The sequence below is a fragment of the Ranitomeya variabilis genome, chromosome 6 (genome assembly GCF_051348905.1).
Source record: "Ranitomeya variabilis isolate aRanVar5 chromosome 6, aRanVar5.hap1, whole genome shotgun sequence".
Classification (NCBI taxonomy): Eukaryota; Metazoa; Chordata; class Amphibia; order Anura; family Dendrobatidae; genus Ranitomeya; species Ranitomeya variabilis.
The window spans coordinates 543,266,510-543,283,261 of record NC_135237.1 but is presented as its reverse complement, the minus strand read 5'-3'; the positions used below and the strand labels follow the sequence as shown (position 1 = coordinate 543,283,261).

Genomic DNA, 16,752 nt, shown 5'->3' with positions numbered 1-16,752 from the left:
CTCCCGCTGCTTGCAACATTTATCCGGCATTCTGTATCCCCACTGCAGCTGCTTGCAGTGTCTACTCCAGCTTCTGTATCCCTCTCCTGTTGCTTGTGGCATCTTTCCTGGCCTCTGTGTTCCTTCTGCTACTACTTGCAGTTACCGATCCAGCTTCTATATCCCTCATTTGCTGTTTGCCACATCTGTCCTTGCCTCCGTATCCCCATTGCTGGTGTCTACAGTTTCTGTTCCGGCTCCTAGGCCCTTCAGCTTTTGCTTGCAGCATCTATCCTAGTTTCTGAATACCCTTTGACAGATACAATAAACAATGTCAGAAGTCACACGATGTAGAAGTATTCACAAAGGGGGTACAGAATCTGCTATCAGCTGGTCTCTTGATCTTGTGAGATCACTGCTAGATCAGTTGTATTGTGTGTCAAAAACAGGGGGTTCTTAGTGGAGGAATGGGGACATTTTCATTAAAAAAAACTTATCATAGTTCAGGAAGGAATTAAGATATGTTGCCATATTTTGGGAGATGTGATGGGTCCCCTTTAAAGAGCAGTTAGACCTAAAATAAAAAATATCATCTGCATATGGAAACCCTTTGGAGGTGGAAAGGAGCCGGGATAAGACATCTGATTGGCTCACAGTACAGCTCTTAATTCTCCTCAGGAAGAGCAATAATGGAGAGAGAAATCGTGCATTTCAGGGATGAACAGAGGGAAAGAAAAAGGACTAAAATATTCAGAGTACACACAACACACAGAGAGAACTGCCTGAGAAAGGAGGGGAATTAACTTTTATGTATGCTTAAAAAAACTGGTTGAGAACAAGATGGAACTAAGAATTGGCTGAGAATAATTAGCAAAATCGGAAACAGAGGAATTACATATCTCATTTAAGGATATATTTTATGTAGGGGTATTTGGTCATTGGTGTGGATTGTAACTAGGGCCTATGCTTAGGAGGTAATTAAACATATTTATTATGTTGTCCTTAGGCCTGCCTGGCTTTGGATCAATTTCATACTAAAGATCGGGCAAACCGAAAGCAGCATTTTTACCTAAACCTTGTGGAACCGCAGACCTCAGGTTAGTCAGAACAAACATTGAAGGGTATGAATACATTAAGCTGCCGATCCTGTGTCTCTGAATTGAAAATGAATAGTTAAGAAGCTTTTCTGAGAATTACATTTAATAAAATGATATATAAATTACCTATTTGATTGCACTACTTACCAACATTATGGCATTAAAAATAATACCTCGGTCCCCTGCTCTGCTGCATTCTAGAAACTGATTGCCATATGGATTAGTTAATACTTCCTGCACGGAATTTGTACAGCAATAAACCTATGGGTTGATGGACGCTCGTGCCTACATTGTTTACGTGTGGCTGAAAAGTTATTTTTTTTATTTTAAATCACAAAATTCATCTTAATAAAGATCTTCGGTGCTATAGAGCAGCTGACAAGTGGGATGTTAGCCTGGGTTGGATTCTATACACTTTCTTATGAACTGAACATGTGTTCCCCTGAACAAGTGGTAGGCAAATGGCTGAAGAGTTGTGCTGCTCTTCTCTCCTGAAAGCTGCAGAGGGCAAGAAGCAGCATTTCCCACAGTAATAGTAGTGTCACAGGTGTGTCAGATGCTACAGAGAATCGCTCTGCATCTGGCCGCAGAAGGTCTCTGCGTTTTGCATTGCAGACACCTTCATAATCCTTCTGACTTTTGGACCCAGTAGCAACCTCCCTTCCACTCTAAATGACTCACCTGGACCTGGGTGTTTATAGACTCTCAGTCTGCTTCAAGGAGTCACCGGTGATAATCTCATTTTCCCTTGTGAAGGCTTGGAGCTATAGCAGTCAGCTTACTTCCTCTCTGGTGCTGTTGGAGGATGTTTGGTGTTATCTCTTTGAATCTGCTCAAGCTAAGTTGCTTCCTCCTTGTTTGTCTCCCTTCTTCTCTTTAGTGTACAGTGGTGACTTACCATTGCTCATCCCCCTTCCCTATTCATGGCCTAGCTCCTGGGATACACAGGGCTTAGGTTCCTGCTCGGCAATTGGTGTGGAACAATATAGGGACGGTAGGGGAGGCAGGGTGCTATTAGATCTGCCTAGGGGTCGCCACACTCCCTTCACTTAGCATTTGGGCTTCTATCCCCTCTTTCCCTCGTGTGGCACTTAGCCTCCCCTCACTGTGCATGACAAGTAAGTGGCAGCAAGGAGAGCCCAACAAAAACCCCTATGAATATAACGATTCATCTTCAGCCACTGTGTGTTCTTCATTATATAGGAGGTGTATCAGATATTTTGACTAACTATTTATCTTACTTTTTCTTCTTAAACAGGTTTCAAAGGGACACAGGCCAAATCTCCAGTAAGTAAAGAAGCTTTTTTGTTTCTCTATTTTTTTTACTGAGCAATTTGTCAACTTAATTTGTGTTACAGCAAAAAAGGTTGCATGCAATTCATCTGTTTTTGTGCTCATTTGCAAGAAATTAAGCTACACCTGTGATACATGGGTTGGACGGGTTGGAGGTTATAGGCATTGGCTGTTGCTATCACTTTGACGCCATACAGGAACATAATGGTCACTCTCAACGCTACAACAAACAGTGAAACAGATGAGGTTGACACCCTGCCTGTAAGGTTTCCTTGTTGTGTGGTACATAGGTAACAACCATAGAATCACAGAATGTTAGAGTTTGAAGGGACCTCCAGGGTCATTGTGTCCAACCCCCGGCTCAATGCAGGATTCACTAAACCATCTCAGACAGATGTCTGTCCAGCCTCTGTTAAAGACTTCCAACTTCCATTGAAGAAGACCTCACCACCTCTCGTGGCCGCCTGTTCCACTCATTGATTACTCTCACTGTCAAAAAGTATTTTCTAATATCTAATCTGTATCTTCTCCCTTTCATTTTTATTCCATTGCTTCTCGTGTTTCCATGTGCAAATGACAATAAGGATAAGCCCGCTACACCAGGGGTGGGCAATTAATTTTCTGGAGGGGCCACATGGTAGACGGTGACTGTTGTGGAGGGCCGAACCAATAGGCTTCAATTAATTATGCTCGATATTAATATCACTATATTAATTATAATTATTATATCAATGATAATTATATTGTATCACTTAATATTGAGCAGAATTAAGAATGCTGATATCCCCCTATATATAGTTTGAACCCAAATACAGCCGCTTCTATATATCGTGTGAGCCCCCACAACCCCTTATATACCGTAAGAGCCCCACACAGCCTCTCTATATACAGCATGAGCCCCACATAGCCTCCCCATATTCAGCATGAGCGCCACACAGCATCCCCATATACCGCATGAGCCCCACACAGCCTCCTCATGTCCAGCATGAGAGCCCCATAGCAACTCCATATCCAGCATGAGAGCCTCATAGCATCCTCATGTCCAGCATGAGAGCCCCATAGTCTCCCCATGTCCAGCCTCAGAGACCCATAGCCTCCCCATGTCCAGTCTGAGACCCACAGCCTCCTCATGTCCAGCATTAGAGACCCATAACCTCCCCATGTCCAGCCTGAGAGCCATATAGCCTCCCCATGTCCAGGATGAGACCCCATAGCCTTCCCATGTCCATGATGAGACCTCCATAGCCTCCCCATGTCCAGGATGAGACCCCCATAGCCTCCCCATGTCCAACATGAGACCCCCATAGCATCCCCATGTCAAGCATGAGAGCCTCATAGCATCTCCATATCCAACAAGAGAGCCCCATAGTCTCCCCATGTCCAGCCTGAGAGACCCATAGCCTCCCCATGTCCAACCTGAGAGACCCATAGACTCCCCATGTCCAGCATTAGAGACCCATAGTCTCCCCATGTCCAGCCTGAAAGCCCCATAGCCTTCCCATGTCCAGGATGAGACCCCATAGCCTCCCCATGTCCAGGATGACATCCCCATAGCCTCCCCATGTCCAGGATGACAACCCCATAGCCTCCCCTTGTCCAGGATGAGAGCCCCATAGCCTTCCCATGTCCAGGATGACATCCCCATAGCCTCCCCATGTCCAGGATAAGAGCCCCATAGCCTTCCCATGTCCAGGATGACATCCCCATAGCCTCCCCATGTCCAGGATAAGAGCCCCATAGCCTTCCCATGTCCAGGATGACATCCCCATAGCCTCCCCATGTCCAGGTTGACATTCCCATAGCCTCCTCATGTCCAGGATGACATTCCCATAGCCTCCCCATGTCCAGGATGACATCCCCATAGCCTCCACATGTCCAGGATGACATCCCCATAGCCTCTCCATATCCAGGATGACATCCCCATAGCCTCCCCATGTCCAGGATGACATCCCCATAGCCTCCCCATGTCCAGGATGACATCCCCATAGCCTGCACATGTCCAGGATGACATCCCCATAGCCTTCACATGTCCAGGATGACATCCCCATAGCCTCTCCATGTCCAGGATTACATCCCCATAGCCTCCCCATGTCCAGGATGACATCCCCATAGCATCCCCATGTCCAGGATGACATCCCCATAGCATCCCCATGTCCAGGATGACATCCCCATAGACTGCCCATGTCCAGGATGACATCTCCATAGCCTCCACATGTCCAGGATGACATCCCCATAGCCTCTCCATGTCCAGGATGACATCCCCATAGCCTCCCCATGTCCAGGATGACATCCCCATAGCCTCCCCATGTCCAGGATAAGAGCCCCATAGCCTTCCCATGTCCAGGATGACATCCCCATAGCCTCCCCATGTCCAGGTTGACATTCCCATAGCCTCCTCATGTCCAGGATGACATTCCCATAGCCTCCCCATGTCCAGGATGACATCCCCATAGCCTCCACATGTCCAGGATGACATCCCCATAGCCTCTCCATATCCAGGATGACATCCCCATAGCCTCCCCATGTCCAGGATGACATCCCCATAGCCTCCCCATGTCCAGGATGACATCCCCATAGCCTGCACATGTCCAGGATGACATCCCCATAGCCTTCACATGTCCAGGATGACATCCCCATAGCCTCTCCATGTCCAGGATGACATCCCCATAGCCTCCCCATGTCCAGGATGACATCCCCATAGCATCCCCATGTCCAGGATGACATCCCCATAGACTGCCCATGTCCAGGATGACATCTCCATAGCCTCCACATGTCCAGGATGACATCCCCATAGCCTCTCCATGTCCAGGATGACATCCCCATAGCCTCCCCATGTCCAGGATGAGAGCCCCATAGCCTCCCCATGTCCAGGATGACATCCCCATAGCCTCCCCATGTCTAAGATGAGAGACCCATAGCCTCCCCATGTCCAGGATAAGAGCCCCATAGCCTCCCAATTTGCAGGATGACATCCCCATAGCCTGCCCATGTCCAGGATGACATCCCCATAGCCTCCCCATGTACAAGATGAGAGCCCCATAGGCTCCCCATGCCCAGGATGAGAGCCTCATATCCTGATCCTTTAACTTTTCCTTGTAGGACCTACTTTGCAGTCCACTCACCATCCTAGTAGCTCTTCTCTGAACTTGCTCCAGTATTTCGATGTCTTTTTTTATAATGTGGGGCCCAGAACTGGACACAGTATTCCAGATGAGGCCTGACCAAGGAGTAGTAGAGGGCAATAATGACTTTGCGTGATCTAATAATAATAATAATAATTTTTATTTATATAGCGCCAACATATTCCGCAGCGCTTTACAACTTATAGAGGGGACTTGTACAGACAATAGACATTACAGCAAAACAGAAATCACAGTTCAAAATAGATACCAGGAGGAATGAGGGCCCTGCTCGCAAGCTTACAAACCATGAGGAAAAGGGGAGACACGAGAGGTGGATGGTAACAATTGCTTTAGTTATTTGGACCAGCCATAGTGTAAGGCTCGGGTGTTCATGTAAAGCTGCATGAACCAGTTAACAGCCTAAGTATGTAGCAGTACAGACACAGAGGGCTATTAACTGCATAAGATGTATGAGAACACGATGCAAGGAACCTGATTATGTGTTTTGTTTTTTTTCTATTTTTAATAGGCCACACAGGGATAGTTAGGTTAATGCGTTGAGGCGGTAGGCCAGTCTGAACAAATGCGTTTTTAGGGCACGCTTAAAACTGTGGGGATTGGGGATTAATCGTATTAACCTAGGTAGTGCATTCCAAAGAATCGGCGCAGCACGTGTAAAGTCTTGGAGACAGGAGTGGGAGGTTCTGATTATTGAGGATGCTAACCTGAGGTCATTAGCGGAGCGGAGGGCACGGGTAGGGTGGTAGACTGAGACCAGAGAGGAGATGTAGGGTGGTGCTGAGCCATGGAGTGCTTTGTGGATGAGGGTAGTAGTTTTGTACTGGATTCTGGAGTGGATGGGTAGCCAGTGTAATGACTGGCACAAGGTAGAGGCATCGGTGTAACGGTTGGTGAGGAATATGATCCTGGCAGCAGCATTCAGGACAGATTGGAGCGGGGAGAGTTTGGTAAGAGGGAGGCCGATTAGTAGAGAGTTACAATAGTCCAGACGAGAATGAATAAGAGAAACAGTAAGAGTTTTTGCAGAGTCGAAAGTAAGAAAAGGGCGAATTCTAGAAATGTTTTTGAGATGCAGATAAGAAGAGCGAGCCAGTGATCGGATGTGGGGGGTGAATGAAAGCTCGGAATCAAGGATGACCCCAAGGCAGCGGGCATGTTGCTTTGGAGTAATGATTGAATCGCACACGGAGATGGCAATGTCAGGCAAAGGTAGGTTAGTAGAGGGAGAGAACACGAGGAGTTCAGTTTTTGACAGGTTCAGTTTCAGATAGAGGGAGGACATGATGTTAGAGACAGCGATCTAGACTGTATGCTTCTCTTAATACATCCTAGAACCAGATGGAAATTGGAGTCCAGGAGAGCGGTTAAAATCACACTCGTGTTTACTTTGCTGTGTAATAACTTTTTATGTTTACATCTTATCACTTGCGGACACAGACAGAAAAGGGCCTCTGTTCAAGAGAAATATATGGACCCTTTGTACTCCAATAGCTTATCAGAATCCAAAATTCAGGAAATGACCCCCCTTAACTCCTGCACTAATGATATGTCAGCGCCTGCATAATCTGTAGGTAATAATCAGCATCAGATACACTGGTTGGTGGTGTGGTGCCCTTCCAAGGTGCTGACTACACTATCTACAATTCCTTAGGGGTACACATGTTCCTTCGCTCTATAGGGCAGTTTCTTACTAGCAGACCTCAGCATCTAACGCTACAAAATACTGCTCCATCAATGCAGAACCTTGGATTAGTGCAGCTCCTGCTTCATCCACTAAATGCAATGGCAGCTTCTTTGTGGGAATTACAGCAGTCACCCTTCCTAAGGGCTGTCCCACACGTCCAGATAATTCCGGTACCGGAATAAATCGGTACCGGAGTTATCCGTGTCCGTGTGCCTGGGAACTCACGGAGGCCATACGTGCGGCACACGTGTGCCGCCCGTATGGCGAGTGGGTACCACACGGAGCGTGTGGTACCCACTCTGCATGGTGCTGAAGCTGCTGAAGCTGCGATTCATATCCTCTCTGCAGTAGCGTTTGCTGCAGAGAAAATATGAAGAATAGTGTTAAAAATAAAGATCTATGTGTCCGCCGCCCCCCCTCCCCCTGTGCGCCCCCCCGCTGGTCAGAAAATACTTACCCGGGTCCCCCGTCGGCTGTCGCTCCTTCCTGGTCTGGCCGCGGCTTCTCCTGCATGCGGTCACGTGGGGCCGATCATTTACAGTCATGAATATGTGGCTCCACCTCCCATAGGGGCGGAGCCGACTATTCATGATTGTAAATGATCGGCCCCACGTGACCGCATACAGTAAGCCGCGGCCAGACCAGGAAGGAGCGAGGGAGCGGGTAAGTATTTTCTGACCAGCGGGGGGGCGCACAGGGGGTGGGGGGGCGGCGGACACATGGATCTTTATTTTTAACACTATTCTTCATATTTTCTCTATAGCAAACGCTGCTACAGGGAAGATATGAATCGCGGCTTCAGCACCATGTGGGGGGGACAGCGCTTACTGTAGCGCTGTCTCCTGCACGCACACGGACCCCAGACGGAGAATGTCCGTGTGAGGTCCGTGTTTTACGCGAACCCATTGACTCTATTGGGTCCGTGTAATACGTGCGCTCCCACGAACACTGACATGTCTCCGTGTTTGGCACACGGAGACACGGTCCGCAAAAAATCAATGACATCTGAACAGATGCATTGATTTTTATGGGTCTACGTGTGTCAGTGTCTCCGGTACGTGAGGAAACTGTCACCTCACGTACCGGAGCCACTGACGTGTGAAACCGGCCTAACATGCATTTGCAGCTGCTGTACCTGCAAACTTCTACATGGAATGGCTGAACTACACTGACTCATTCCTGGGCTGTGGCTTTCCAGAACCCTTTAGTAGGGTGAGCCTGCATAGGAAAAGAGGATTTCCCCCAATATCGAACTACAGAAGAACACCAGTGTGATAGACAAGTATAAAGAGCACTACATTTACATGTCCACATCCAAGGACAAACCTCCACCGAAAAACTCTGCTGCAGTTTTGCAATTGTTTACCAAATCATCACATAATTCTGCAAGGAACTGCTTTCTTTTACCTGCAAAACCATGTGGTCAATTAAAACCAGCCGCCCACTTTTTTGTGAGTAAGGATATGTGCACACGTTGTGGATTTGCCTGCGGATCCGCAGCGGATTGGCCGCTGCGGATTCGCAGCAGTTTTCCATCAGGTTTACAGTACCATGTAAACCTGTGGAAAACCAAATCCGCTGTGCCCATGGTGCGGAAAATACCGCGTGGAAACGCTGCGTTGTATTTTCCGCAGCATGCCAATTCTTTGTGCGGATTCAGCAGCGTTTTACATCTGATACTCAATAGGAATCTGCAGGTGTACAACCGCAGATGAAATCCGCACAAAAAACGCCAGAATTCCGCAGTAAATCCGCAGGTAAAACACAGTGCTTTTTACCTGCGGATTTTTCAAAAACGGTGCGGAAAAATCCGCGCACAAGTCCGCAATGTGATCACATAGCCTAAAACAGCGGCTCCCCTGCAAAATGGAGAGATTGCTTTGGGAGTAATTGTAAGCTGCTGTACCTGGCCTTGCTCTAATGAGTATAAAACTTTACATACCCAATTTGAAAAAAAAAGAGGAAAGAAAGAAACGTAGAAAGGATTGGTTGCACTTCCTACATTTTAACAAAAGGATTTTTTATTGTAAAGCAAACACAAAAGCTTAGAGAAAACAAAACAAAAAAAAATTGAATAATCGTGGTCCTTTTGTAATAGAACATTATATGTCTGTTATTGATGCCATTTTTTAGTAGAACTACATGTACATAAAAGGAATCTGTTACTAGGTTTTTGTTACCCCATCTGAGAGCAGCGTAATGTATGAGCAGAGACCCTGATTCCAGTGATGTATCACTTACTGGGCTGTTTGCTGTCATTTTGTTAAAATCACAGTTTTCTCTGCTGCAGATCTAGCAGTTCTCTAATGCTAAGCTGTGTATAACCCTGCCCACACCTCTGATTGGCAACTTCCTGTGTACACTGTGCATAGGGAAAAAGCTACTAATTGGTGGGAGCGGGGTTATACAGAGGTCATGAATATGGCGGACTACCTGGTAGCAGGTTTAGTAGTCCTCTACTTATAGAACACTGATTTAATCAAAGCTACAACAAGCAGCCTAGTAAGTGACACATCGCTGGGTTCAGGGTCACTCTCTATCTACATTATGCTGCTCTCAGAATTGGAGGCAAAAACCTAGTGACAGATTCCCTTTAATGGCTCTTTTAGCTTAGTATAAGATTTGCTAAGTACAGTAACTACATACATTTAGAAGTAGAACAATTTAGGTTTAGCCATTGTAATTAGTATTTTATTAATTTTTGGCTGGGTCTAGGAAAAAAAATGTGCACAAAAGTGGAGTCATCATTCACCCATCTCTTTGTTTATGAACCAATTCACCTGGGTGACTATGCACATGGCACTCTGTTGCCCACTGCCACTATTTGCTTCTTTTACATTTTTCAATGATGCATTCTTTATGTATTATTACTATTTGACATCACTTTATGGGTAATGACTATTTATATTTATTTCAAATATTTGTTATATCAACATGGCTCTTGCTTATCATAATTGTCACTATTCCTTCTTTCAGTGTAGTGAATGGCAGCTTAGCCGTCCAATCTAGGGTAGGGGAATGCTGAGCTGACAGTGTGATGAGTAACAGTCCAGTCGCCCAGTCTGGGCCGGGACATGCTGGGTCTCCTGTTCAGAATGATTCTCAGGCTATTTAGCTGGCTGTCTGCCTCTTATCTCTGCTTGTTGTAGTTCTTCTCAGTTTGATGTGTTTCTTCTGGGAATGGAGTTCTAGTTCTTGATCTTTGTTGATGACCTTGGATTTGCCTTTGACCATCCATTTGCCTAGCCCCTTTGTCTTGCTCTGCTACCTTCTTGGAATTCTGATTCCGCACTGTGACCTGACTAAGCTTTTGCCTCATCCCTCTGTTTCTGACGTACCTTCCTAGCTTTTGACCTTGGACTCCCTGTCATCCCCACCTCACGGCGTGTCTGTAAGTAGTGACTAATGAGTCGCCTGCCAGCGCCGTGGGGTACCCGGTACCAGGTCCGGTGTTCACAGGGGGATGTCACGGTAGCGACCCGGTCTGTGGCCCTGGGCGCCCATGTAAAAGTGGAAATTGAATAAAGTTTATGTTCATGACGCCACCTGTGGTATTCGGTCAGTGGGGACCGAAGCTGCTTTAAGAGGTCCTCTGGGGTGATGTTATTGCAGCTATATGGTATAACCTCCCACAGGTGTAGTGTATCCCCAGGGCTCCCGGTGTGTAGATGGAAGATGGTGAATGGCGCAGTAAAGAACGAGGACAAAGGTTTGAAGTCTCTTTACCTGGTTACCTCGGTGGTCCGGCTACCAGTTATCTGCGCTTTGCCAGGGAGACAGACTGCTCATTGCTGTCCTCCCCCTGGTGTCATTCTCCTGTGCTTTGCTCTCCTGCACGCTCACTGAACAACTTTCGGCTTTCTGTATGTCTCTTCCCAGGGGCTGTAGTACTTCAGACTACATGGCCCCTTCAGACCTTCTGACACTCTGTCGGTCTGCTCTCTTCTGTCTCTCTGACAATCTGCTCTCCCTTTCCCTCCAAACCACAATATAAAGTATATACATATACTGGGGAGTCACCTAGGAATAGGATCAAAAGCTCCCCCTTGTGGCCTGGAGTGTGAACATGTTGTGTGTATGGTGGTTACCCGATAAAAGATATCCTTCATTGCTTCCAAACGTAACATCACTCTCCCTGTGAGGATAGCAGTGATTCTGTGACGACCAGGACCCTGGGGTGCCACACTAGCATCACAATAACGACACAGGCTGTATCTCATTGCTCAGGAAACAGGTTCCAGAGCAATATTTAAAGGGAACCTTTAAAAGGAACCTGTCAGCTGATTCATGCTGTCCAAACCACTAGCAGCCTGAACCAGAGCTTGGCTACACAATTGCAGTTGTACACACAACAGGAGAGACCTGTCAATCAACTAAAGCAGTGCAATCTGACCAAGTGCGGCGGCAGAAGTCTTCAGATCCAAATTTATGCGGTGAGTCCAGAAACCTTTTTCTTTTTAATGTGGGTTGTATAAGTTATGCATGAATCTACAGGTGTTTTTTTTTTTAGAAACTCCACTACTAAGTGAGAGTAGAAAATGAATAAACTCTCTCTTCGTAAGCGATTGGGACACATTTCGGCATGAGTAAGACTTCTCGGTTCTATTGCACATCGCTGTCTTGCTTTTAGCATTGTTATTATCAGTACTATCAATGGTGTGAAGAGTGGGCAGAAATGCCAATGCAGTTAGTCACTGTTACATTGATGTCTGATTCTTTTATCACACTTACGACATTTACAGTTCAGTGGAACATACATAATCTGTTTGTCGGCCATTTAAAAGGGAACTGTTCTTTCATCAAATTTTACATAAATCAATAGTACAAGCGAATATTGGAACATTAGCTTCCTTCTCCACTTATGAGCCATTTCTTTCCGTTCCCCTGAACTTGTCATCCACTCTGAGAAGAAGAGCTCAACTCCACATTGCTCTGACAAGATGGACTGCCGTCACTGTGAAATTTCAGATTACACAGTTTATTATACTCTGCTGAGAAGAGAGTGGGGAGAAGGAAGTATCAGGGTCAGGAAACGTGCAGAGGAAGACTTGGAAAGATCGCGCTGAGCATTTAAGCAAGTCTCTTACCTCATCCTCGAGCTGGATCACGCTACACTACTCAGCACTGCTGAGCTTAAAATGGCTAACTAGAAATGAAGAGCAGGAATCTCTCTATGTGCTGTGCTGTGTATGACAGACATCATAGAAGCTAGTCTCATTTCACCAGCTCAGAAACAATTGCAAATTAAGAGATAGAGCCTGCAGAGGGGAAATCTATGAAAAATTCAAGTCATATAATGACCAGAAAGAGTATTATTTCTCACGTACACACACAGCTCATGTACACTATTGTGAAACGGTACTTTAAAGTACATTTAATATCTAATTTCCTTTTCTTTTTTTATTGATAAAAATTGTCCTGGATCAAGAAACTTGTTGTGATTCAGGGCGTGCTGGAGTAAGATGAGCCAAGTTTATTAACCCCTTAGCAACCAGAAGTACAGTGGGTACGGAAAGTATTCAGACCCCTTTAAATTTTTCACTCTGTTTCATTGCAACTATTTGGTCAATTTGAAAAAGATCATTTTTTTTACATTAATGTATACTCTGCACCCCATCTTGGCTGAAAAAAAAACAGAAATGTAGAAATTTTTGCAAATTTAATAAAAATGAAAACTGAAATATCACATGGTCATAAGTATTCAGACCGTTTGCTCAGACACTCATATTTAAGTCACATGCTGTCCATTTCCTTGTGATCCACCTTGAGATGGTTCTACTCCTTCATTGGAGTCCAGCTGTGTTTCATTAAACTGATAGAACTTGATTTGGAAAGGCACACACCTGTCTATATAAGACCTCACCGCTCACAGTGCATGTCAGACCAAATGAGAATCATGAGGTCAAAGGAACTGGCCAAGGAGCTCAGAGACAGAATTGTGGCAAGGCACAGATCTGGCCAAGGTTACAACAGAATTTCTGCAGTGCTTGAGGTTCCTAAGAGCACAGTGGCCTCCATAATCCTTAAATGGAAGAAGTTTGGGACCACCAGAAATCTTCCCAGACCTGGTCGTCCAGCCAAACTGAGCAATTGTGGAAGAAGAGCCTCGGTGAGAGAGGTAAAGAAGAGCCCCAAGATCACTGTGGCTGAGCTCCAGAGATGCAGTAGGGATGTAGGGATGTGGGAGAAAGTTCCACAAAGTCAACTATCACTGCAGCCCTCCACCAGTCAGGCCTTTATGGCAGAGTGGCCCAACAGAAGCCTCTCCTCAGTGCAAAACATATGAAAGCCGCATAGAGTTTGCTAAAAAACACATGAAGGACTCCCAGACTATGAGAAATAAGATTCTCTGGTCTGATGAGACAAAGATAGACCTTTTTGGTGATTATTCTAAGCGGTATGTGTGGAGAAAACCAGGTAGTGCTCATCACCTGCCCAAGACAATCCCAACAGTGAAACATGGTGGTGGCAGCATAATGCTATGGGGGTGTTTTTCAGATGCAGGGATAGGACGGCTGGTTGTCATTGAAGGAAACATGAGTGCAGCCAAGTACAGAGATATCCTGGATGAAAACCTCTTCCAGACAGTGACCCTAAGCACATAGCTAAAATAACAAAGGAGTGGCTTCAGAACAACTCTGTGACCATTCTTGACTGGCCCAGCCAGAGCCCTGACCTAAACCCAATTGACCATCTCTGGAGAGACCTGAAAATGGCTGTCCACCAACGTTCACCATCCAACCTGACGGAACTGGAGAGGATCTGCAAGGAAGAATGGCAGAGGATCCCCAAATCCAGGTGTGAAAAACTTGTTTCATCATTCCCAAGAAGACTCATGGCTGAACTAGCTCAAAAGGTGCTTCTAGTCAATACCGAGGAAAAGAGTCTGAATACTTATGACCATGTGATATTTCAGTTTTTCTTTTTTAATACATTTGCAAAAATTACTTTTTCTGTTGGCTGCAATGAAAGAGTGAAAAATTTAAAGGGGTCTGAACACTTTCCGTACCCACTGTGTGTGTATATGTATGTATGTGTGTATATATATATATGTATGTATATATACAGTATGTATATAATATTTTTGCCTAAAGTACAAAGGAAATGTGTCATCTTTAAGTTTTGGCCTTTCACTCACATAGTGACAGTTAGTTAGTTAGTTGTTGGTGGTCTTAACCAAGGATACCTAAGCTACTACAGTGCCCTGCACATGGGGTAAGCTACATAACTTATCAGAAGAACTCTACTACATTGCAAATTGGATGCACTTACTAATATTATTACACCTTCGCTAATGAGCTGTCCTGAAACGAGCTACAATTTACTAACTCAACTTCACTAATAAGTTCTGCTGAATCAAGCTACAAGTTGCTACCCCATGTTCACTAATAAGCTCTGCTGAATCAAGATCAAGTTACAAGTTACTAACTCATCTTTGCTAATAAGCTCCGCTGAATGAAGCTAATGGTTACTAATTCGTCTTCGTTAATGAGCTGTGCTGAAGCAAGCTACAATTTACTAACTCAACTTCACTAATAAGTACTGCTGAGTCAAGCTATAAAGTTACTGACTGTCCTCTGCTAACAAGCTCTGCTGAATCACGCTACAAGTTAATTTCTGCTATCAAGGACACCTGTTTAATTATTTGGGTCTTCATTTTGGTTGGTGGTAAAAACACAACTACCACTCTGCTGTTCCTGTGGTTAACGGTATCCCTGCTGCAAGACATCTGATTGTATATATCTCCTCCATTCCTGAGGTTAACCGTATCCCTGCTGCAAGACATCTGATTGTATATATATATCTCCTCCGTTCCTGAAGTTAACCGTATCCCTGCTACAAGACATCTGATTGTATATATCTCCTCCACTCCTGAGGTTAACCGTATCCCTTCTGCAAGACATCTGATTGCACATACTTCTCTCCTGTTCCTGTATGTAACTGTTCTCCAGCTGCATCTACTTCTTCCAGCTTTGCTTACCCATCTGCAGCCCTGCATACTCTGCCACCTAGTTTTCGCTGATCCATGTGCCATCCAGCAAGTCCAGTTCCACTAGATGCTCGCCTCCGGTCTTTGCTATTCATCCTGACCTACAGCATGGAAAATCCACCTCACCAGGTGAGCCCAGAACTTACGGACGAAAATGGTGTATGTAATAGCAGGTAGCCCCTGCACCAATCCACAATGCATTGTATTAGAGCTAATTATGTCTGGTAACTGAGTGGATCAAAATTTAGAACAGCCTTCTTTACCTGACATTAAGAGAAATGTGTAGTAGGCTGTTATGATTTTTATTCTACGTCATTCCCTCTTTTGTACAGTATACACACTTCTGTCTATATCGATCAAGGTTTAGTTATATGATGTAATCCTTATTTTTTCCTTCTTTTGACCTACAGGCAATGCTGCTTACTTTACAAAAAGGCAATTATAAGCAGAAATTATGGTTATTATTATGCCTTTAGAGGACATTACTATTTGTTTTCACAGTTTAATTAACATTCACAGGTTAGTTGTGAAGAATCCTGCCTTTGCATCTGCTAGAAAATGGTAATTTGAAGCAGTTTTCAGAACGGTATAGTGCAAAGCCATAAGACATAATAGCAGCAAGTGATTAGAAAAATGGTCCATTTATTCTGATTTTAAACCCCGTCCTCCCCACCAGTTAATCATCTCAAGTTGGCTTTTTTTTTCCAAGAGAGGAAAGATTATTATTATTTTTATTTTTTTGCATTAATGTTTTTGTGCCCATGAAGTCCAGCAGAACAATCTCTAAGGATTCAGGGCAAACTGCTAATGAGTTCTCAACATGAAAAAAATTGAGTAAATGAAATATAATGTTGCACGGCCTCATTTTACATTTCATTATTATTCAAGAGTAAAAATTAAGGGAATTTGTCCCCAAAGATATTTGTAAATAATGGCATTGCAAACTGAACAGCTATGTCTGGGCTGGTACTAGAAACATTTATATAGTAAGTACATGAGTAGAGAAGACATTGCACCAGTATTGACGTAATCACTCTACGGGGAGCCAGACAGAAAAGCATTTTTTTTACACCATCACCTTTTTATCTTCTGTGGAGTGGGCTGAACGCTTAAAACAAAATTCCCATGTGCTACAGACAGATTTTGTGGCAGAATTGACCCATTAGATAGCAACTAGCAATTACAAAAAAAAGCCGGTTACGATCATGTTGTGGATTTCCAGTTCGGTTGCATGGCCTTAGATCCATGCTAATTTTGTAATGCACCTGTATGGTGTTTAGTTAAAATTATTACTTTACATATGAAATGAGGTATACATAACAAAAATCAAGTACAATAATCTTAAACAAAACGAGTCACCTGTTGAGGAAGGATCTGAAGTGACCCTTCATGGTTGACCTAGTGATTTCCAAATTGATCCACAGAGCGTTGCCAGCAACTGAAAATGACCAGACGGAGACATGTGTCTCTGTTTGGGGGGATCTAGCAGATCTCTGAGCCCCTCGTTTATTGTGTCACACTTTTCATAATCTTAGAAGTTATACTTCAACCAATCAACATAAGAAC

At 44.7% G+C, this 16,752-nt stretch overlaps 1 protein-coding gene across 8 annotated transcripts in view; it reads left to right on the top strand.

Annotated features, from left to right (window-relative positions):
* LOC143783036 (uncharacterized) overlaps window positions 1–16,752 on the top strand; it is a 251,852-nt gene that overhangs the window by 112,540 nt on the left and 122,560 nt on the right. For all 8 annotated transcript variants that reach the window (XM_077271204.1, XM_077271209.1, XM_077271208.1 and 5 more), the window contains 2 exons: window positions 986–1,076; window positions 2,335–2,363. In XM_077271204.1, coding sequence (XP_077127319.1) covers window positions 986–1,076; window positions 2,335–2,363 — 120 coding nt within the window. The remainder of the gene's footprint in view (window positions 1–985; window positions 1,077–2,334; window positions 2,364–16,752) is intronic.